Source organism: Cottoperca gobio, chromosome 1, assembly GCF_900634415.1.
Source record: "Cottoperca gobio chromosome 1, fCotGob3.1, whole genome shotgun sequence".
Classification (NCBI taxonomy): Eukaryota; Metazoa; Chordata; class Actinopteri; order Perciformes; family Bovichtidae; genus Cottoperca; species Cottoperca gobio.
The window spans coordinates 26,070,573-26,095,105 of NC_041355.1; the positions used below are offsets into that span (position 1 = coordinate 26,070,573).

Below are 24,533 nucleotides of genomic sequence, written 5' to 3' on the forward strand. Positions count from 1 at the left end.
TGCTTTATTATTACACTGGCACTGCCTTGGGGTGTTTTACTACTTCATGTCTTTGTTATTTGTGTATTTATTTTAGATTGCTTTCATTTTTAATATGTGTGTGTGTGTTTCCCCCCTTCTTTTTTAAAGGACTATGCCTGTATTTCCAAAGAGGTTGTTCTTGTTTAATGCCATGGTTTGACTCTGGTTATTCCTTGACATTTGCATCCTTCCTCTTTGCTCTAGATCCACATATGCAGTCGGCTACACTGCAGTCCACTTGTATTGTCAACCTACTCTTAATTCATATTTGGACTTTATCTTTTGCAATTTGAGGAAATATTTGGTCACTGGCTCATGCATAGATCAGCAAAAGAAAGTGTAACTTTTTAATGTTGGGTGTTGAAATATTTTGTAGAATTATTTTGAGAGCTACACAAGCAGTGGTGTTTTCTGGAAAGTGTCAAGCTACAACGGGAGAACCAGCCAAAATTCCCTGTGGATGTTATACTGTATACCTATCACTTTCTTCACTGGCTCATACTGCAAACAAGTTTGAAACAAGACTTTAAATAATTATAAATGGATGTCAGACACTTCTCTTAATGAATGGAGCAGCAACTTACTACTTTGTGATGTCAAAGTTGAATTAATAAAACGTAGGTTCCATCAACAAGATAACATGACATCTGGGTACCTCGGACATTCCACTTGTAACCTAGGTTGTTAATTTTACCTGTAGGCTAAATATGTTTTCTGACTTAAATGCAGGGTTGTGGGTGTCCACATGACAGTGGGGGATCACACTTTCTGAGCCAGGTAAGGCTAAATGTAAACCTTACAAAAAGCTTAATGACCTTAATAGTTCAATCTTATAATTATAATAATAGATTCAATTCAATAATGGAGTGTGGATTCAAGTGGGCAGGTAGGACATTAGGGAAGGCTAATTGTCAAACATGGTTGTCAGTACGTTGTCAATTTTGTTCACCTAATTATTAGCTCGTGTGACACTTTGACGACATGCTATGTGGTTTTGTGTCCTTCCTTTCCTGCATACACTATGTAGGCCCTGTCACTTTGTAGCAATTTATAAGGAGCGTTATTCTATTGTTTTCTTTTGTAGTCTTGTCCACAGTTGACGATAATAAAATGAAACTGTTATTTATTGGGCTAAGTGATTATTTACATTTGTGTTTCATTCGTACTGCGCATCACAATTTCTGCATGTTCCTCTCGCTTGCCGTATTCAAGCTTGACGTGTTTGAAAGACAAGTCACTGCCACCAATCACATGAGCTATGCAACATTTTCCAGCCAATCGCCAACAGCTCGTCGAAAGTACACTTCCATTGATGATCCTGCAAGCACTTCCTCGTTGAGGTGAATGCTACGAAACGTGTCCCTCCGATGCGAGCCTTTAGGAGTTAAAACAACGGACACAGAAGACGTCACACATCTTGGATTACTGCAGGCGGTGGACGGATTTGAGTGAATATGGGGGTAAGCATTGTAAAACGCAATATTTTTTAGGTAATTCGGGTTATTTATGAGTGATGACTTGTTATATTGAGTAACGGGGCGGTGGTCAGTGCATTATATCGTTGCGTGATTGGCTTCTTCTCTTGACTGATTGCGTGTTTGTCCTGTAATTAACGTTATTGGGATATATTAACCAATGAAGTATATGGTCTTTTTCGAAATGTGCTGTTATTGGTGGCTTGTCTGCTCCTTTATATGTCTATTGGTTATACTTGTCCAATCAAAGTTTACAACTATTTCACATTAATAGCAACGCTGTAGTCCAATGAATGCCTCGCCGGAATATCCGTGATTGGTCCGATGTACAGTTGTGGGCGGGATATGGTTTTGTTTTGTGTTGGGATGGGATGGAAAATGGCGGCTGTTCGGAAACTGCATTAACTTTATACCATACTAGTAATAACAGCTGCAATAATGTACGCCCTTTTCCTCTCAGTGCATTAGATATATCTCAATGTTGCTTTTTTAATACGTTTCAGGCCATGTTGAATTTAATATCGATATAAGCAGGACGCCTTCCAAAAAGCTGGACACGACTTGCAATGCTGAAGGCAAGGAACAAAGCTCGAGTATTTAGACAGACTTGATTTTATGATGATAATAATTGTATGTAAGTTATCTTCCATTCAGTGTACTAACGCGACTTTAATTGGCCTCTTTAAATGAGTAGGGCTCCACACTAAGCTTCCCATATCCAGCCAGAGAGCTTTCACAAAACAACACAGTGTGTATGGAAACGTTAGGTTAGACAAGAAACGATTAACGTTAGCGTTAGATGCACTTTAGAGCTCTTCAAAGACAACAATAGTTCATTTTCATGTCAAATAGTTATTATTTTATTAATCCCTTTTTTGTAACTTGGGCTTGACAAGTAAAGCTTCCGTTGTTGTGGACACGCGCCTTGTTTACTATCCGATGGAGCCGAGCGGCGCCGCATTTAAGTTGCAGTTTGAGGTGGTTTTCTGATTGGTGTCCCTTATAGTCTGCGTCGTTAAAAACCTGCATTTAGTTGGACAGAGCTCGCTTTTCAAGTGCTAATGGATGATTCCAAGCCGAGGCACAGCAAAAGGCTGGTAAGTTTAAAGTGAATTTGGCCACGTTAGTCCTTATTTTCTCTCTTATTGGCACTGCTTTCTTAGGGTTAATTCACCAACCACATTAATGTTAATTAATAATAATAATAATAATAATAATAATAATAATAATAATAATAATAATATAATATTGCTGCTGTGTGTTTGTTTACACGTTTTCTATTTTTTAGTTTGCTAAGATATGACAAGATCTAAAAATAATTACAATAGCTGGTGTAAAACTCCTGGATGTTTTTAGTTTTAAACCTGAATCAGTTTTTTTATTTACATGCCGTCCTGTTACTACCCAGTTATACCAGACATATTCCAGCCTAAAAATAACTCCCATTGTGTGTGTATTAAGAAGTAAATAATACAAATTAAGAAATAAAACCTTTAAGATTGTGTGTGTGTGTGTGTGTGTGTGTGTGTGTGTGTGTGTGTGTGTGTGTGTGTGTGTGTGGAGACTTAGTAGTGACAGAAATGCTGAAGATATGTTTTGATACAGTGTCACCATTCTGTAGTTTGTTCACCAGAGATTAGTAACAAGTTTATTTTTCTAATGTAAAATGTCCTGCCTTCTACATTTCTTGATTGAATTTATAAAAAAATAATTTAAAAAATACTTAATTAAGGGAACTGTATCAAATATGTGTTTTTACAGTTATTACATTATTTATTACTTAAATATATCATTGTACCATTTTCTGAAGTGTGGGAGTACAGGACTTTTACATTTAAATGAACGTCCTTTACAGTCCTTCCCTTCCCAAACAAGTTCACAAAGCTCTCTGTATTTCTCAGTATACAGTGTTTGTTCCTTGTCGGCGCACGTCTACCTGCTGGTTAGCTTGCCACATCTTTCCCGCCCCCAGAGCGCTCTCTTAAAGTCTTCCCATGCAATTATTTGACATAAATCCTTCCTTTGAACAAAGTTTTGTTTTTAATCTAGAGCATCCACTCCAGATTGCTGCTGCTCTGTTACTATGGTCTCTCCCATATTGTAATTACTCTCACGGACTGAGGGGGAGACAAAAATTTGACACGGCACCTTTTTTTTAAACCTTTAAATATCAGTATTTGCCCCAAAAGTCCTGTTTCAGTCAGGCTATAGATATTTACCATTTGAATGTATGTGAATTGTGAATGCAAGTGGAGGGCGAGTTGGAAAGACAAAGGCTGGTAGGAAGTGACCTGTCTGTCGGAGTGAAACATGTTTACCTCCTAAGGAGCTACAGTATGAGTGCAAACTGGTTAATGTCCATCAACAGAGAGAGGCAGGGCTACGTTTAAGAATCTCTCACGCCCTTGAATGAGTAAATACCAGGGTGGGACAGAGAAAGAGGCTTGATTGTTGTTCTTCCAGTCTAATTCTAAAGTTAGAGTTAATTATTTGTAAATCAACAGTATGGAAATGGAGGATTTTGAATCCTCTTTTTATCATCACACATGTACACAGCACTGCACATACAGTGACATTTGGAGACCCATCCTAGACCCTGAAACCATTCCTAGTATTAAGAAAATGGGCAGCTACTATATCGCTATGCTATACTATACAGCGCCCCGGGAGCAGAGTGGGAGTCCTTGCTCACCTCGGCACCGCTTCATGAAGCAGTCCACACCCGTACTTAGTCCATTCAGGGAGCTGGCCGGTTCCCAAGCCAAGTCCCTACAAACTGAGCTACTGCCGCCCCCAGTAAACGGAGTTATTTTAAATGCAGAGTGCATTAGTTTTGATCATTTGAAATTTGTATTGGTGAGACCTGATATCTTTATGCATCATGCTAATTGAAATAGTCCAAGCTGGTGCTGATGTGCACAAGGGCATATATAACACCAGTTTATTAGAAGAACACTGTAAACCTAAGATTATTGTGTGGTTGAATGTAGACACAAGTGAAGAGGTGGAACAGATTATGAAGCCCAGGGGGGTTGGGGGCTCAGGCTGGGATTATCCCCGTGTCACCTGTCATGACCTGGAACTCCCCCGAAGCAGTATTGTCTCTCTCAATTACAGCCAGTGTTTGAAGTAGGGTTGTTTTGTTATTGCTGAAAGTGCTGCATGTTGTCCACTCTCTTCACCTTTCCATTATATCTGTCCAGACTGTCCAATAAAGGAAAAGAGCCCAAAAAACCTCGCACATAATCTCTTATTTTTACAGACTGTAGTTTGTAGACACATCTGTTTGATGGTTTTGGTCATAGTTTGGTTGTCTCGTCCTTTCTTACATTTGTAACCGATGCCTCCTTATTATATTTTCACCCATCCCTCTATCTCCCTAGCGGGCTGGTACCCGGCGACGTTACCATGACGACGGCATCTCAGATGAGGAGATTGATGGAAGGAGGATGTTTGACCTGGAGGACAAAGTCCACAGTCAGAGGTTCAGTTCTGACAGGGTCCTGCGCATGGAGGGAAAAGGTAAGCGAGCAGTCAGTGAGGTTTACATTGTTTCAGCGGTGGGCAATATGGCCAAAATCTTATATCGCAGTATATGTTATTTATATCGCAATACAGTAATTGTTCTCTAAATTCAATAAAGAAATGGTTTAAAATAACCATACCTTACTTCATCACATTTGATTCTGTCAGTTTTTATTTGGAACTCTCATACAAACAAACAAATACCAGCCTGATCACACACATTTGTATTTAAGGGTAAAAATGTGTTCATATTTTATTTCAAAAAGAAGACTAAACACTGGAAAAATAAACTACAGTGAGCAAATGTCTGGTAATGGTGTACCTTTACCTTTCCTGCTCAGTATTTACAACTACAGATCCATGATCGAATGGTCAAATGATCTTTTTAATGGTCACACATGCAGAGCACACAGCACACACAGTGTAATGTGTTCTCTGCTTTTAGTACCAGGAGTCTAGTACTAGGAGCAGTGGGCAGCTAATGTACAGCACCCGGGGAGTGAGGGGGGAAGGAGGATGTCCAGTGCCTTGCTCAAGCGCACCACACCAGGGCAGGAGGTGAACTAGGACCTCTCCAAGTAGCAGTCACACTCAATTTATTAGGTCTGGTCGGTGACTTGAACCAGCAACCCTACGGCTCACAGTCCAAGCCGCTACTGGCTGAGCCACTGCCGGAGCTTCACAACGCCTCCTGGGAAACCTATGGGGACGTCAGAGACCACGTCCACATGTTCTAGTCCTGTGACCTGCACACACTGATCTGCCTGAAAGACATTTTCAAACCAGCAGACGGTTTGTTCTGAGAGTCCTATACTCAAGTCTTTGCTTCAATATTGCATGATCCACAGAATCAAATGTTTTAGTTAATCAATAAAAAAGGTTGTGACCAGGGTGAGATTCAAAATATGTTTCAACGTGGTGCAATACAATCAGCTGCTAGCTTTAAAAAGCAAGGCTCCAACTTATCAGGACCTGACGAAGATTTTCTAATGTCTAAAAGTTTGAGTTTGGCTTAAAACTAAAGGTTCGATTTACATAAAATGGCCATCAGAACACACTGTAGGGGATATTTCATGTTCTCATTAAAACAACCAAACATCAGTATGTATGTGAGTCCATAACAATGTATGGGTGAAGCTCAACACTATTTATTTTTCCAGCAAAGGGTTTAATAGTCTTCCAATAGTCAAGGGACTGTTTAGATTGTTTTAAGTTTTGGTGAGGAAATGATCAGCTTTGGCTTTTCTAATTGCAACTGTACATGCACTGTGCAGTCGACTAAAGGCAGCCAGTCTGGGTACGTTTATAGTGAACTTTTAACTCTTTCTGAGGGGAGCATGCTTGTCAACAGTTTCAGTAAAACTAAATAATTTCAGAAATAAGATAACCTTTGTCACTAATGTCATCTGTGAATAGAGAAGCAGCTGTATATTTATGAGGATTATATCAATTAGAAAAACCTTTTCAGGATGTTTCAGATTAGGTCACAATCTGAAAGAGATTTGTCACAATGGGCTTCAAAATCATCAGATACTGGTTGTAGCCAGTTCACGTTTAGATCTCCAATAACTACGATTCCATTTAAATTCCATCCTGATAGAAGCGGCACTGAGGAGGTAGAGCAGCGGACAGCTGATGGTGTCCTATAGAAACCATTTAACACACTTACATTTCTATCAACTCACCAAAAGCAACTTATATGATTTATTTATCATTTTGAAATATGATTTGACAATTTTATTACTGGGCTCTTCCATACATTTAAATGAAAAACAATTATTTTAATAAATAATGCCTCCCTATTAACTCACCCATGTACTAAGGCTAAGACCTTACCGCAGGTTCGAATACAACCCTCGGCTCTTTGCTAAATGTTGTCCCCTCTACCTTCCCCTTTTCCATATACCTTCTGTACGGTCTAATAAAAAAAGGCAAAAATAATCTTGAAACCAAATAGAACTCTTCTAAACATTTCTAATGTTAATCTGTCAGTCACAACCACCACGTTCAGATGGGAATCTTGAAAAATGAAACGGCCAGTAATGTTTGGAGAACCAAAAATAAGATGAATGGTCACATTCATTTTATTGTTTGTATTTTTTGTCATTCTCAGACTTGACATATGAGTTCATCCAGAGAGGTGGCCTGAGGGACCCAATCATCTTTGAGAAGCCTGATGGACTGGGACTCAAGTAGGCATTCCTCCTTTAATCTCCTTGTCTACATCTTTTGTTATCAAGTCTTTTGTTAACTTGCTTGTTCATTCTTCTCTATTGGGGAGTATAAACACTGGCGTGATTTGATGTATAAACCTAACAATAGATTTGCAATGTGTTAAGTAACCTGTTGTTGTTCTGCAGGATGCCTGACCCTGACTTCAGTGTCAATGACGTCAAGATGTTTGTTGGTAAGACTTAAATGATTAATAAATGATTAGATGCTACGAGTTTAGTCGTTGAATAATAACATCCATGTGAATGAAAGCAATAATTAATTCAATGCATGTATAGAACCAATGCTTGATGAATGATTTAGTCTATGAAACATTTTAAAGAGACTTAGTTTCTCTAACAATCAATAAATGCTAAAACATGAAGTGTAATAACAATAAGTCCATCACATTCTGGAGCTATGTAATGTTTTTATATTTGTACTTGATAAATAACTCAACTATACATTGATCATGTTGTCTTTGTTCAACAAATCACTTCATTAACATATGTTTTGCTCTAAAGTAAGACGAGATTGATGTCACACACTTATTAGGCTAATTGACCTGTAATTCCAGTGGAAAGGGACCCATGTCTACGTTTAAATTTTAGGAAAGGGTTCAAACAATAATGTGGACGTAATGCCCTTTTTGTATTTTACAAAAAATATATTTAAGGTATTAAATTGTTCTTGCATCAAAGTATACAATGAAAACCTTGACCGTGAGCATATTCTATCAGCTGCTGTTTTGGAATGCTGTGACTGACCATTGCAAAAACCCCTCTCAGGTAGCAGACGTATGATCGATGTGATGGACGTGAGCACTCAGAAAGGGACAGAGATGTCCATGGCCCAGTGGACACGTTACTACGAGACTCCTCCGTCTCAGAGAGAGAAGCTTTATAATGTCATCAGCCTGGAGTTCAGCCACACGAAGCTGGAGAACCTGGTCAGGAGACCTGCCACAGTACGTACACACACGTGTTGTTCATTATACATCCCCCATGAAAGCCTTTACAGGGAATCTGTCTCTGTACTCTGAAAATGTTGTTTGTATGTTGTCTGTATTTGTTTGTTGTCTGTTCCCTCAGAGAAATGGTACATTGAACTCATGTCTGTCCGTCTGTCTTGAATGTGTGTGTGTAGGTAGATCTGATAGACTGGGTGGACAACATGTGGCCTCGTCACCTGAAAGAGAGACAGAGAGACTCCACCAATTCTATCAATGACATGCAATACCCCAAAGTACAGAAGTAAGTCCCCCATGTTCACTGTTCTCTGATCTTTACAAGATGCGACTGGAACATTTACTGAATGATATCTCATATTTTGAGATGTTTGTGTCTGCAGATACTGTCTGATGAGCGTCGAGGGCTGCTACACTGACTTTCACATCGACTTTGGTGGGACGTCAGTGTGGTACCACATACTCCGAGGAAGCAAGGTGGGGCCAGAGGGGGTTCAGCACGTTTCCTCTGTTACAACCTCATATGTTCTCATTCAGGATCATTCAAAGTGTGGACACTGTTGTGTGTTTGTATAATAAATTATTCAAAAATGTCCAGAAAATATTCATGTATGAAGACAGTGTAGAATGGGAGGACTCGTCTTAAATTATTTCTGCTTTACTCTGTAAGCAACTAGTCAGACCTCATGTTGTTGACTACAGTGGACGGAGTAGGCTTTGATTTGCTCTTGTGTGTTTCCAGGTGTTCTGGCTGATCCCCCCCACCCCTCAGAGCCTGGAGCTGTATGAGAACTGGGTGCTGTCGGGGAAACAAGGAGACATTTTCCTGGGAGACCGAGCATCTGACTGCCAGAGGGTTGAACTGAAGCAGGGCTGCACCTTCATCATACCCTCAGGTATACTTTTAACTAGCGCTGTCCTGAATACCTTTTGTTGGCTCTGGAGCTTCAGTATTAATCACAGTGACGGCCAATCCATATAGATAGTGTTTTTAGAAGCGTTTTTGATGTCCACCTATTACACTTCAAGTCTATTTTTGTTGCCTTTTTAGAGAAGCGTAATCTGCATCACACGTATATCCCACGGTGTGTGTGTGTTTAACCGTACCTACATTGATTGATGGAGGCTCTGTGAGCTCGTCTGTTTCACTGTAGGCAGATTCTCACTCGCTATAGTGGGCGGGGAAATGAAATCCATTCATCAATCATATCAAATGTATTTATATAGCCCAATATCACAAATTAGAAATTTGTCTCTGTGTGCTTTAGAGACTGTACAGGTTACGGCACCCTCTGTCCTTAGACCCTCGCATCGCACAAGGAAAAACTTCCTAAAAGAAACCCCATAATTAAAGGGGGAAATGTTAGAAACCTCAGGGAGAGCAACTGAGGAGGGATCCCTCTCCCAGGACGGACAGACGTGCAAATAGATGTCGTGTGTACAGGATAAACAACATAGTACAAATACAACAAGTCTATAGCAGCATAAGTAGGGGCTGATCCAAGGCAATCCTGAGCCAGCCCTAACTATAAGCTTTATCAAAAAGGAAAGTCTTTAGCCTGCTCTTAAATGTGGAGCGTGTGTCTACCTCCCGAACACAAACTGGAAGCTGGTTCCACTGGAGAGGAGCTTGATAGCTGAAGGCTCTGGCTCCCATTGTACTCTTAGAGACTCTAGGAACTACAAGTAACCCTGCAGTCTGGGAGCGTAATGCTCTAGTTGGTTTATAAGGTACTATGAGATCTTTAAGATATGCTGGAGCCTGACCATTAATTGCTTTGTAAGTCAGGAGAAGGATTTTGAATTCTATTCTGTATTTTACCGGGAGCCAGTGCAGAGCAGCTAATACAGGAGTAATATGATCCCGTTTCCTTGTTCTTGTCAATACACGTGCCGCTGCATTTTGGATCAACTGAAGAGTCTCAAAGGACTTTTTGGGACAATGAGTTGCAGTAATCCAGCCTTGAAGTAACAAATGCATGGACTAGTTTTTCTGCATCATTTTGAGATGCATACAAACACTGTTGATTTCTTCCCAAGGAACTGACACACAACACACATATTTCTGTTAGAACAACAATACTTTTAATAAGATGGAGAAGACGAAAAAAAACGTATCAGAATCCCAAATATCCACTCGACAAACAAATAGTTTTCAGTGAAGTGACATAAATATAATATTAATGTGTCTGTGTTCTACTTCTACAGGTTGGATTCATGCTGTGTACACACCTGTGGACTCTATGGTGTTTGGAGGAAACTTCCTACACAGCTTCAACATCCCTATGCAACTTAACATCTGTAATATAGAGGACAGAACGCGGGTAGGGGAAAACACTCTGCTATTAGGTGTCAACGACAGGAAATGATGGCTTGTTGTAATGGTAAAATGCCTCTTTCACCTCCATCGCAGGTTCCATTAAAGTTCCGTTACCCCTTCTACTACGAGATGTGCTGGTACGTGTTGGAGCGCTATGTCTTCAGCCTGACAAAGACCTCCTACCTCACACCGGAGTTTCAGAAACACACGCTGGGCATTGGTATGAACACAGGCAGACATAGAGGGTAGATGTATGAAGATATCTTTTGCATGATGGATGTTTTGTGTAAATTGGTTGTAAATAGATTGTGTAACTCATTGCTTCGGTCAGGTTTGAAGAAGCCACCCAGCTCCGATCCAGACAGTGAGCAGGTGAAAGAAGAAGAGGAGGAGGAGGAGGAGGAGGAGGAGGAGGAGGAGGAAGGGAGCAGCGAGGAAGACTCTTCAGATCAGAAGTCTGACAATCCTGCACTCAAAGTTCATTTGACTCCCCTTGAGCTGGAGGGAATGTGGAACCTGCTGGGTAAACTGGAGGCTCTTCCCTCCAACAAGAAGTGTGTCCCAGCAGGCATTCACAATGCCCCGGCACTCATTACACACATCAAGGTGTGTGATTTTGCCATTTTGTGATTTAGCTTGTTGATATTTAATGTTGTGCTGTTGACAACTTCCTCTCTTTCCCTTACACCACTCTGTCCTCTGCTGTCCTGCAGGCTCTACTGAAGGAACGAGCCAATGACAATCCCAAACTGTCCTACTCAGGGAAGCCCATCATCAGGTGGCCAAAGAGAGTAAGCAGTCTTTACTTTACACACAGCACATTGGTAATGATGGTAACCGTGTATCCTAAAGTTCTCTGCACATGTTTTTCTTTATCTAAACAAATTATCTGGATTTCCAGAATAATGATTATCAAGAAGTCTGTAAAGCATTTCTCAGGGTTTAAATGAAGTAATATCTGGAAGAAGTGTTTGTTAGTATTGATTTGTCAAATATTTGCTTTTTGATCAGAAGAACAAAATGAATAAAGATATTTTGTATATACATCATTAATATTAGAAATGAGTGTACTTACGAAGAACAGTAGAATTGACACATCGTAACAAACGCTGCCTGTTGTACTTCTGTTTGTTCTATTGTTTCTCATTACCGCAGCCATAACTTTTGTACGCCTCTCCACCAGCCCTCATGGTACCAGCCTCCTCCTCCACCACCACCACCTCCTCGTCCAAAGCTGACCTCCACTCCCATCATCCCACGACCACAGAAACCAGCCTCCTCCATGTCTGTGCTGAGACGGCGCAGAGTCAGGTGTGTGTGTGTGTGTGTGCGTGTGTGTGTGTGTGCGTGTGTGTGTGTGTGTGTGTGTGTGTGTGTGTGTGTGTGTGTGTGTGTGTGTTAAAGTCGGCATATGTGTCCATTATCCTAATTAACGGGGCAGTCTAACAGCAATCTAGCTGCACCATAACTTACATTTATAGAACCACAGTCACACAATCCTAGTTACACCAATAAAATATGACGGCAGACATTCAACGCTTCATTTGAAAACCTCAACGTTTACCTTTACAGTAGTGATGTTACGTGCTGTGCTGAGGCTTCGGAGCGTGTGTCGAGTAATCCAGGAAGTTTTCTGTGAAGCACGCACTGAGGCTTGTATCGCTTTGGAAAGAATGACGTCATTGATGGCATCTGAAGCCTCGCTGCCTATAGATACTGTTTCAGATAGTGGTTCAGATCGGTTAAACCACTGCAACTCACCAGTATTACAACACTAATATTACCCCTGCTGCCGGTTATTATATGACAATAATGGCAGTATTATTATATTATATTGCAATTATTGCCCAAATAATTGATTGACACATATTGGATACATTACTCATGAGACAATTAGTTTTATTATACAATCCTAATATATTTACTAGAAAATAGATACTATATTGATGTACATTTTTGACATGGACATTTTTCATTGTTTAGTTATTCCCAAACCTTTACTGGCGCAGAATATAGTATATCAAAGATCACATGGTTGAGAGACAATATCTGCATGTTTTACATTTATTGTCCACTTGATGGCGCAGTAGAGCAAATGAAGCACCATGAAGCTTCATCTCGCCATCACTACTTTACAGTATGTTTGTTTTAGACCTGTCACAATGCTGCTCGGCATACACCAGTTGTTTGGAGCCAACACCAATTTAATACTATTTTAAGCCTTTTCTAATTAATGTAATTGTGCAAGTGTATTATTAAGCGGTCTTCAATGATCGTCCAATTGCCGTTTTGTTTCTCTTCTCTTCAGGTGTAAGCGCTGTGAAGCCTGTATGAGACCAGAGTGTGGAGACTGTAACTTCTGCAGAGACATGAAGAAGTTTGGAGGACCCGGGAAACTCAAGCAGACCTGTGTGCTACGACAGTGTCTCTCTGTAAATATCTCTCATTTATCTAAATGTTTTATATATGTTGGATATGTCTGTGTTGTAACTTCCCCTCTGTCCCCTGCAGCCGGGCCTTCCTCTGTCTGCAGTATGTGAGATCTGCAAGGAGCCCAATCAGGAGGAAACTGGAGACCCCGCCCTCACTCTGATGGAATGTTCCAACTGTGCACAGATAGTCCATCCTGCCTGCCTCACGGTACAATGCACTCTCACACATGGAATGTGTTTGAAATTAATTTACTATACTATACAGTAACTATATATATATATATATATATAGATATAGATATGCTATGCTATGCTATGCTATGCTATGCTATACTATAGCGCTTCACAGTGCAGATGGGCAATGACCCAAAGCGTACTGCGAAAGCAACCAAAGAGTTGTTTAAGGCAAAGAAGTGGAATGTTCTGCAATGGCCAAGTCAATCACATGACCTGAATCCAATTGAGCATTTCACTTGCTGAAGACAAAACTGCCCAAAGAACAAGCAGGAAGTGAAGACGGCTGCAGTTGAGGCCTGGCAGAGCATCACCAGGGACCAAACCCAGTGTCTGCTGATGTCTATGGGTTCCAGACTTCAGGCTGTCATTGACTACAAAGGATTTGCAACCAAATATTAAAAGTGACAATTTGATTCATGATTATTTTACTTTGTCCAATTACTTTTGGTCCCTTAAAAAGGGGATACCACGTATAAAATGTGTTGTAATTCCTCCACCATTCATCTGATTTGGATGTAAATACCCTCAAATTAAAGCTGAAAGTCTGGACTTAAAGTACATATTGATTGTTTAATTTCAAGTCCATTGTGGTGTACAGAGCCAAAATTATGAAAATTGTGTCAATGTCCAAATATTTATGGACCTAACTGTATATATCTTTGCTTTTCGATTTGAATCCTTCCGTGATCAGTCAGTGTGTGTATCCTTCAAGTCTAACATGGTGAATGCATTTCCTTCCTCATAAAACATTTGTCAAGACCTTTTTAGTATTTTAAATTCAGCATGTTAATTTGCTTCTTCCTCCCTGTTTATCTTGGTGCATTACAGCCACCTGTAGATCATTGAAATACTTGGAAACCAGGAATATGTAATGTCTCACCCACATGCACACATACGTACATGAGATAAAACAAAACAGGGTCCCACTCCCTGAAAAACGTCTCCGTAGCACTACTAGAAAACTCAAACTCCACAGGGAACCTTTTTAATCTATCTTTTGTGAGTCCCACAACTTTTTTTATTCTTAATTCTTCTTAATTGTAGTAGTGTTTATATAGTAACTAGCACATACTGCGGGTATAGGTCAAATTACACTGATGCCAGGTGTGAATGCACTGTCTCGGTTCCAATCTATATACAAGATCCTAAACTTCCCTCGGGATCAATAAAGTATCTAAGTAGCCAGGTATAAACGGGGTTTTATTCTTGTTTGTTATTACATTTGAATGTCCTCCCTTCTATTTCATCCATTCATTTACTAATAACATGTCTGCCTCTGCAGGTTCAGGGTGAAGGAGTGGTGAATAAAGACCTGCCTAGCTGCTGGGAGTGTCCAAAGTGTGTCCAAGGGATCACTGACCCAGAGGTACACCATGTCTTATTCACAAACAGTCTCAGGGCTTCCTACTTCTTGTATGTTGAGTTCACTGCTGCACAGACGGAGTCTCTTTGCAAACACTTACGCTCTCTTGCACTCAGTCTATTCACCCTCCGTTCACACGCACTTGGTTGCAGTGTGTCACAGCTAATGGGTATTGTGTGTCTCCTGTCTTTTTGTTTTCATTATGTATTTATTTTATTGTTTTTTAATTTAATTAAACTCCGTCAGTCATCAGGCAGCGATGAATCGTTGGCTGCCGGCCACCAGCAGCACATCCGTCCCCGTGGCCCCCTGGTCCTCAGACTGGGCCCCGGGCCCTCTGCTACCATAGAGGGTCCTGTGGGCACCCAGCAGGATGGGGAGGCGGTCCGATGTGGTTTCTTCCCCCCTCCTCCTCTTCCTTCCTGCTCTTCCTCCTCCTCAGCGTCACTTCTATTGGTGGCGGCCCCTCTGCCTTCTCAGCCAATCAGCTCGAGACTGGTGAGAGGTGCCGCCTACTCTGAGTACATCCACCCGTCTGTCGAGTGCACCCCCACACTTTTCTTCCATTCCACCTTTTCAAGAGAAGAGACACGACTCTTGATGTAAACTTGACGATTCAAATGGTCTTATTACTGACAGAATGATTTCCTATTTAAGAATTCTGTTTCATAGTTTAAACAGGAGTAGTGCCTCTTCTCTCAGACTGTTAGCTGTTTTCATTTTGGAGCTGCCTTCAGCTCAAATGAGTTGTTGTGCTGTTTTCCCTTCTCCATACTTTCTAAAAGATTGTTCTCATGGCTCATCATAATGGACAATGTGCCAGCCTGGTTTTCTCAAGTTAAGACGATAAGTTCTTTGACAAACCACCCTTTTCTCCGGGTCTGGGTCGCACTCAGACATTGCAGGGCTCTAGACTAACTGTTTAATTGGTTGCACTGGTGCCCTTAATTTTTTCATTTAGGTGTACCAGAACGTCATTTATGTGCACCCAAATTTCATCTCCACTGAAGATGTCGGGTCAGGATTGGGCATCTTACCGGGACAGGGGAGTGGCTCATGATCTCCGGATCTTTCAGGGACAGGTGTTCAGGCACTGCAGTGTGTTTCTTGACCAGAAACAATGGTTTTCTTCATTTTGAATTAGTGGTGTGTTAAGGTTGTAATGTCCCTCGAGGAGGAGAACGGGCCGCAGTTTCAGACACGCATGCCTTATTTTCTTTCCCCACCTGCATTCAGCAAAGAAGAATATCAGAGTTAGAGCCAGTGGGCGGGTCTCCACAGTGTGGGTGGGGAAACAAGAGAGACCTGCTGAATGTCAGGCGCACCAGTGCGAGCAATGAAATGGTTAGTTGCACTTAACAGATTGTTGGTGGCATGCGTGACCCTCTTCACTCAACTGTCCGCTCGAATCCCTGGATGAACTGAGCATCACTGCAGTAACTGACTGAATGACTTTCTGTCGGTCGTGAATGGGGAAAGTGTGAAAAAGATTGTGCTGCTTCTCAAATATAGAAACAGATATTCTAGACTTTTCTCATGTTTCTAAGCAAAAAGTCCAAAACAATGTATTCCAGACGTCATCACTATTGTGCCCAATGCTTGTTTCCTGTGCCACACACAGCGACATGTTGGGATATAAATAACAGCAATGATAGGAATACTCTCTCATTGTAGTTCTGTTGTGTGTTCCAGCTTCATTTCTAAACTGCTCAGTGAAAAAGCTTTGATCCACGGCCTTTGTTGTCATTTCTAGTGAAAAGCACTTACAAGTTGTAATGACTCAAATTCTGAAGCGTATAAATGTTGGACCTTTGGAATTGCAGTGTGACTGTAATTCAGAATAGTAAAAGTCTAGTGATTAGTAGTTTTGGAGAAGGTTAACATTAGATACGAGTGTTTGATATATTTTAACCATAGTACCTTTATACTAAGTGACTATAACTGTCCACCTAATAGCTACACCCAAGATATGTGGTATAAGATTATCAGTGTGTTTTTTGGGGAGTTTGGTACACTGTATAACCATGATGTGTTGTGATCTTTATTTGATGTTCCATACAACCTTAACTACTGTTAATGTATCTGTACTTTACCCAGAAGCTCTTGCTGTCCTCTACTAACACATCAGTTAATGCTTCTTTACTGAGTCAAAACAAAGTTTGCCGATATGGCTTCCAATGGAGACTTCTTCAGTGTTTCATGATACGTGATTCATGATGACGGCAATGAAAATATTGGCAAAACACACGTTCTTCCCTTTGTATAGCAGATAGAATTTTACTGAACATCACCACATAATGGCAGCTTTGGCTCCAAAACATCTTTTATCAGCCTTCAACTTCAACTGTCTGAGATTCTTCTTCTGTCCAGTTGTTAAGGCACTTCTGATGTTGATGTTTTCCTTTTCCTCCAGCAGTCTAAAGGAGACAAAGGTGAAGGCCTTCCAGCGGTGAGTGTTTAACACGGTTATTTCTAAATACTCTCTTCATTTCTTTCCTTCTTTGTCGATCTGAATTTCCTTCCATTCTTTCCTCCTTTTCCTTCCTTGCCTGCATGTCCAGAAGCGTAAATCTTCCTCCCTGCTGGACGCCCGTATGGCTAAGATTTACAGACGACAGAGACACAGTCGCGATGGAGACGACTCTGCCAGTGATGACGAGGATGAAGGTTAGTCTGTGTTAAAGGTTACATTGTTACTGATAATCACAAAACTGAGTAAAATGTTTCTCCTTGAATTGAATCATTCAGATATCTTTTGTTCTGACCTGATCACCTGTCGCATCCGTCCGTCCTTCTCCACAGCTTCCCAGAGAAGAAAGGCACTCCGAGGGGGGGGGCATTCTTCCAGGAGGGGATTTGGAGCCAACAGGAGAGGCCTGCTGAGAGGAGGCTCGGCCCACAGAGGAAGCAGAGGAGGTCACATGACTCCCGGCTCCTCGGCCCTCAAGCTAAAGCGAGGGATGGGCATGAGGGATGGTGGGCGGAGGGGACGAGGGGTGAGGCTGAGGGGGGGCTCCAGGATGCAGCGAAGAGGAGACGAGTCTGAGGAGTCAGACGACGACGACGATGACGATGAAGAGGAGGAAGAAGAAGAGGACAGTGAAGACGGAGACAAAGAACGACTGCATCATCGTCAACGCAGGAGGAGGCGCAGGACTGATGATGATGATGATGATGATGATGATGAAGATGAAGATGACGATGACGACAGTGAGGGGCAGGAATTTGACCCTGAAGATGAGGAGATGGACACACTGGAAGATGAAGAGGACGATGAGGATGAGGATGAGGAAGGGCGCTGGGATTCCGACCCAGAACCCCCGGTCCTCCTGGTGTCTGATCTAAATGATGACCTGCTCAGCGGCTCCTACCTGACTGTCACCCTGCAGCGCCCCCACAAGGCCAAGAGACACTCTGGTAAGATTCCAAACTGCAGCTGTTCCAGTATAAAAACATCTAAAGCATGATGTTTATATTCACTCTCCATAACTCAACTGTAAAGTAAAACTGAATCCGAGACATGTTGTTGCTGCTCAGGCTCCATAGTTCCAAAGCTAGAAGCAGCCATGGGTGTGAGGACGGCTGCAGTAGGGGGTCAGCAGGGCTTCATCCAGAGGAAGACGGCTCTGTCCAAACATTTCCGTCTCAAGAGCGCCGACATCACAGCTGACGGCGTAACACCAAGAGGACCTGGCAGGTAGAGCTCAGCACATGATCATTCACTTTAAAACATGACCGCTGCTACTAATGATATAAAATGGTATTTGGTTATTTAAAATGGAGCCTACTGCGAGTTGAGACACCATGGATGGACAAAGCATGAAGCATTTTCAGTGTAAAACCTCCAAAACTCGTAAACATTTCCTTTGAGACCAAAGCAAGATTCTCCATGTTGTCGTCGGAACACTGTCATATGCGTCCAGCGCTGCTTTCCTCTCATAATCTAAGGGTTCTGTGCTGCACCTGCTCTCTGAGCCGCCCCCACTGAAGACCTTTGAACCATTTACTTTTATTGGCTATTTTCTTCACACACTTCAAAAACTACATTCACTTAATTTTCTTTTTCTGGCAGTAAACTGCTCACCTTGACAAACGTCCTTTGATCATGACGATATTAACATCCAGTTTTTGTCCAATCCACGACCAGATCCTTTCATTATTTCTTGGGAACATGAGCTGATGAGCTGAACTGCTTTCTTTAAATGTAACTTCCATAAATGCTCTGTCGGCTATAAGTGACCAGTAACTATTTGCTTCATGCATGTGACACCATTAACCTAAACGCCATTTCATATTTTTGATCTTGTAGGCCGCGTCTGCGGGGTAACCATGGGGACAGAGGCACTAGAGATCACTCTGTGACGTCCTCAGAGGAAGAGGAAGCTGCTGCTTCTTCTGCGCCCTCTTCCCTGTCCCCTCCGTCCCTGCTGTCGCTGCCGTCCTTTAAGGACGTGGGCAACGAGAGAGGAGGGGAGAAGGAGGTGTGGGTGTCTGTGTTCAGGTACTTGGACAGAACCGAGCTGCTGGCCTGCATGACCGTCTGTAAGGCCTGGTACAAGTGGTACGTCACACTCCTCAACATACACTGTTTGACTTTACCTTGTCCTCAGCTGGGTACAAGGAGCAGAGCTCTGATGCTGCTTGTGAATAACCCCATCATGCAGGAGCTGTGACAAGCGTCTGTGGAGCCACGTGGACGTGAGTCGGTGCAGCCCGCTCAGTAACCAGGCCCTGGCTGGCATCGTTAAACGCCAGCCAGCCTCTCTGGATCTGTCCTGGACCCCTCTGGCCAAGAGACAGTTCAACTGTCTGCTCACCAGGCTCCCAGGTACACACACACACACACACACACACACACACACACACACACACACACACACACACACACACACACACACACACACACACACACACACACACAGGTCCCTGCATGTCTCACCACCCCCCCTCTCTGTGTCTTCAGGTCTGAGGGAGCTTAGGGTGACTGGTCTGTCCTGGTCCTGTCTGTCAGCATTGGTCTCTCCCACGCTGCCCTACCTGCGGCTGCTGGACCTGCGCTGGTGTGAAGGCCTTAAAGATGCCCAGATAAAAGAGATCATCACCCCACCTGGTCAGTAGCAAAGCTCAGTGACTCTACACTCTTATTTTGGTTTTGATGCAGCTCTGCACTGGCAAACTGGTATTTTCCTGGAGTGCCCTGGTGTTATTTCCTCGCCTGTGTCAGTGTAGTGTCTTGTGTGCCAGGGGAAGAGGCGTGGTGATGCTAAACTAGGGGGCCTGCGAGAGACTCTCACCTGACTACTATCATATTGTGGTCACACCCACATAAACTCCTTTTATTCATGGATTGCTCATTTTCTTCTTTCACTAGCTGACATGTGATCACACAGAAAATAGGGATAAAGTGATTGTAACCAGCTCTGTAATCCACAAACGTTAGGAGTCTTTACTGAAGGCCTTTCCTTTGCTCTGATCACTCTCTTTACAGCCAGCTGTAGGCAGCAGGAATGTCTTCCATCTACAGTCTCTTATGGAAGTGATGATATCACTGTCCTTAATATCGTTTGGGCTCTTGGTCTCACCGATATCACTGATGCTCTACAGATCGCTGCAATGATTTGCCCAGTTAGGATTCCTTCAGTGTTCATCGTTAGGTTTTTTCTTTTTCTTTTATCTCACCACGTGTACCACTTATCAAAGTGTGCAGTCGAATACGGCCACCAAATTAACAAAAGTGCTCAAGCAGCACCCTGATGTGGTCGGTATGGCGATCTGCACCATGCTGCATACCTGTCAACCCTCCCGTTTTCCCCGGGATTATCCCGTCTTTTTAACCTTTTCAAAAGTAAAAATAGGCTTAATTTTAAAAAGTGTAAAGTGGCCTCCGGTAAAGCAGGTGGCAGTATTATGTTTAACTTTAGCTAAAAAACTTTATCCACCAGTAAACACACAGAAGAAGAAAACAGGAACAATAACACAGAAGAAGACGAAAACATATGATGAGAGTCACAGTGAACGGGAGATAGATGGAGACGCAGTTATACCGGCCAAACAAGTTAACACTTTATGTAAGTACCTGCCAAATGAGAGGAGACCTTCCCTTATTTATTAAAAGCAGAGTCGGGCAAACTCATGCTTTTTGTAAAGTGTGCCATTCAGATGTTAGCATCGCACACGGCGGAATAAGCGATGTTCGCCAGCATGAAGAATTGTCCAAGCACAAGCACGCCAAGAGGCACAAAAACATACACTGTCAATGACTTCATGTGTGACAAGAACTGTGTCGAAGGCAGACCAAGTGACCAGAGCTGAGGGAAAGATGTCAATGCTTTGCGCCAAAAATAATGTAGCCTTCAGCTTCTGCAATGATTTCAGTCGCAGTGGAGCGGACATGTTCCCCAACTCTGACATCGCAAGGAAGTCCTCGTCGGGGGAAACAAAAGCCACAAAACTCATCAATCATCAAATCAATTGATGATAATAAGTCATCAAATAAAATACATAAATCTTATAAACATGTCTGTACTAGTAATACATACTTTAAATAAACATGTATTTCCTGAATGTATATACCCGTCCTTTATGTGTTTACGTTTACATTATATGGGGGCTGAGAGCTGTTAAGGTATGTGCGGAAAATGTCCTTTATTTTTGAAATTCCAATGTTGACAGGTATGCCATGCTGCTGGGTTACTAATGAAGCCTGTAATCTCCTTGTTGACCTTTCCAACTCAAGTGACCATTTTCTACATCTCTGGTTGTTCTTGTAGGCTCTGAGACGTCCCGCAGTAGACTGAGGAACATGGTGACGCTGCGTCTGTCCGGTGTGGATGTCAATGAATCCACTCTGAGGCTGCTCCAGCGCCACATGCCCCAGCTGGAGAGACTGGACCTGGCTCACTGCAAGGACATAACTGACTCGTGTATCAGCCTGCTGGCAGCATCCGGGACTCACAGCCGCAACACTCTCACTGAACTCACACTGGCAGGTGGGTGTTTAAAACATCTCATCATTCATTTTAGCACTGTGCATACTATCAGAATCAATCGATTAGAACAGGGTTTTTTCAACGGGGGCGAAAGCGCCTGAGGGGCGTTCAGAGGACGTTGGGGGGCGCTGGAAGCAATATTTTAGAAAGGGCGTTCACGTGTCTTTGGGGGGGCATTTGTGTGTACGGCACGCAAGGTAATTCATAAACACACGCAAAAAATCTACTCCAAAAAAATGTATCCAAATCTGGTCAGATATAGAATATAACCGGCGACTGTTTTTACTGGTCAAGGTCAGGGTCCTTGAACACAACACGAGCGGAACGTGTCATCACGTGGTCACGTCATGTCAAAAACTTAAATATTAAACGAGACGGTCATTGACAACAGCGACCGCAGCATGGCGAGTGTAACAAAGAGAAAGGTGGATGCGGAATGTTCCAGGAGAAATGGACAAACTATTATTTCTTCGTGGAAGTAAAAGGCCAGTGTTTGTGTGGCCGTGTTCGCTTGCGGTCATGGAAAAGGCTCTCGAACTGCATTACAGCACGAAACATGCCAAACTGCACAAGCTGAAAGGAAGAGTTGAGTGCGTTTGAATAAAGTTAACATTGTGTGTTTTTAGGCTTTTATTTTTATTTTGCTGAGCGATAAAGTGCTGCTTGAAAAACAAAAACAAGCGCCATCCCCCTCAGCCACCACTGTTCGAAAGCATTAATATTATTCCAAAGATGCACCATGAATAAAACTAAAAACTAAAACTAAACTAAAACACCAACACTCTGGTCGGGACTTGGACCGGCAGCAGACGAGCTGCACTCTCGTAGTAGCAGAGCTAACACCTGCAGAGCTAACACCAGCAGAGCTAACACCAGCAGAGCTAACGTTATAGCAGAGCTAACACCAGCAGAGCTAACGTTATAGCAGAGCTAACACCTGCAGAGCTAACACCAGCAGAGCTAATGTTATAGCAGAGCTAACACCAGCAGAGCTAACGTTATAGCAGAGCTAACACCTGCAGAGCTAACACCAGCAGAGCTAACACCAGCAGAGCTAACGTTATAGCAGAGCTAACGTTATAGCAGAGCTAACACCTGCAGAGCTAACACCTGCAGAGCTAACACCAGCAGAGCTAACACCAGCAGAGCTAACGTTATAGCAGAGCTAACGTTATAGCAGAGCTAACGTTATAGCAGAGCTAACGTTATAGCAGAGCTAACGCCAGCAGAGCTAACGCCAGCAGAGCTAACGTTATAGCAGAGCTAACGTTATAGCAGAGTTAACGTTATAGCAGAGCTAACACCTGCAGATCTAACGTTATAGCAGAGCTAACACCAGCAGAGCTAATATCAGCATCACTGCTGCTGATTCAGGCTGTGTGTGTTTAAAAAACGCAGATATTTTCGCCTGAGTTTATGAACGTTGGGGTCGACGTCGCTCCATTTATAATTAATGTGTTGGATTTTTGACTTTTTTGCACTTTGTAGTTTTCTCCTCTCGTTTGTTCGCGAAACGGAGAGAATGTGAATGCGCAAAGCAACGCCGTAAACACGGAAACGTGCACATAAATTAGATAAATAACATAAGCGTTTGGTTTATTTAATAAAAGAGAACATTTGGCGCTATATATTTATATAAAATAAAACATGGAGTTCTGTTGGGGGGCGGCGGCGGCAACGCCTCAGACTTGTTTATTTGTGCTCGTTTATTGAGAGTGCAAATTGTTTCACATTTCTGAGGCTGCTGTGTTTAACACCGGTTACAGTTTGAATGTCTGACCCGTCTCTGATTGGCTGCAGTCTATGGCACAGATTAAAGTTTGATTCTTCTTACCATTGCATTTGTTTAACGCTCCTTAATAAAATGTCTTTGTTTGCTCCCTGGGTACATGGTGTATCACGGCAATTGAAGGTAAAAACAACAAAAGATAATGGATAGGGGGGCGCTGGCCCAAAAAAGGTTGAGAACCACTGGATTAGAATGAAGATTACCTGGGAGTGCAACTCTTAAGGAATTGACTTGAAGTGATCCGCTTGAGAGAAATCACTTTGATTTGTTGGAACTACCAAATCCCTCGCGGCTGTGCAGTGGTGCTTCTTTTACTTTATCAACAATGGTTGTTTTAGATGAGAGCAGCTCCTGACGTCTGTCTGTCTGTCTAGGTTGTTGTGAGCTGACCGACGGCTGTCTCTCCTACCTGAAGCGTCTTTCATCTCTGACTCTGCTGGACCTCAGAGGCTGTAAGAGCATCAGCAGACGAGCCTGTGACGCCTTCATATCTGACCTGTCCCACGTTGCACTCTACTGTATGATGGAGGAGAAGCTCATCCAGCGCCTTGATTAACACTAACAGTTGGCTATGTACCAGTGTAACAAGGTGTTTGAGAGAAGAATTACTACAACAACAAAAAGCTCAACCTTTTGTGTAGGTTGTTCTTGTGAACATGAAGAGCACCAAACCTTGAGTTGGCCTTCAGAAACATTAAACCTGAGCTAACTGGCAGCCGTGGCACCACAGCTCCTACAATCCTACCGTCTTGTTTCAACATGTAAATAAAGATCTCTTCCACTTGTACAAATGTGTGTTTTTCACTAATGAAACGAGGCTAGCAGTTTCTCTCGCTGAGGCTCCACACTCCCAATTTAATAACAATCTTCTGGCAAGACTACAAACAAGCATTTTTTCAAAATGTCAGAATCGTCCTTTTTAAAAAGTCTTAACTTGCAGAATGTACACATCATGTTTAACCAGAAGTCTGGCTCAATATGAAGCCAGCTCTGTGTACAGCCTGGTGCAGGATGGAGCCCTGTTTGTAAGAGGTCGTTATTTTTTGGATTAAAAATCAGGGAAACTAGAAAAATGAGTGTATGTTTAAATAGTTGAGTGGTATTCTGTGTAAAGAAAATTCCATGTGTATGTTTATTTTTTTATGTTTCATCCATGACTCCATTGACTTTTTCCAACTGGCAACCTAATAAAATGTGAATGGCT

The 24,533-nt window shown here is 42.4% G+C and overlaps 1 protein-coding gene across 4 annotated transcripts; it reads left to right on the forward strand.

Annotated features, from left to right (window-relative positions):
• The first annotated feature begins 1,296 nt into the window (after positions 1 to 1,296).
• On the forward strand, positions 1,297 to 24,533 carry kdm2aa (lysine (K)-specific demethylase 2Aa). Of its 4 annotated transcripts, none has more exons than XM_029429311.1 (25): positions 1,297 to 1,481; positions 4,880 to 5,018; positions 7,135 to 7,213; positions 7,382 to 7,428; positions 8,021 to 8,199; positions 8,379 to 8,485; positions 8,583 to 8,676; positions 8,942 to 9,095; positions 10,408 to 10,523; positions 10,613 to 10,739; positions 10,851 to 11,125; positions 11,233 to 11,310; positions 11,703 to 11,830; positions 12,828 to 12,951; positions 13,031 to 13,159; positions 14,471 to 14,554; positions 16,965 to 17,000; positions 17,113 to 17,218; positions 17,354 to 17,968; positions 18,089 to 18,248; positions 18,861 to 19,112; positions 19,216 to 19,379; positions 19,515 to 19,661; positions 21,322 to 21,540; positions 23,704 to 24,533. In XM_029429311.1, the coding sequence occupies exons 1-25, from the start codon at positions 1,476 to 1,478 to the stop codon at positions 23,883 to 23,885; spliced, it is 3,747 nt and encodes a 1,248-aa protein (XP_029285171.1). In that variant the 5' UTR covers positions 1,297 to 1,475; the 3' UTR covers positions 23,886 to 24,533. The 4 variants fall into 4 exon arrangements, with proteins under 4 accessions (XP_029285171.1, XP_029285154.1, XP_029285162.1 ...); XM_029429294.1 differs by lacking the exon at positions 1,297 to 1,481 and adding an exon at positions 1,881 to 2,593; XM_029429302.1 differs by lacking the exon at positions 1,297 to 1,481 and adding an exon at positions 1,881 to 2,593 and having other exon boundaries at positions 16,968 to 17,000.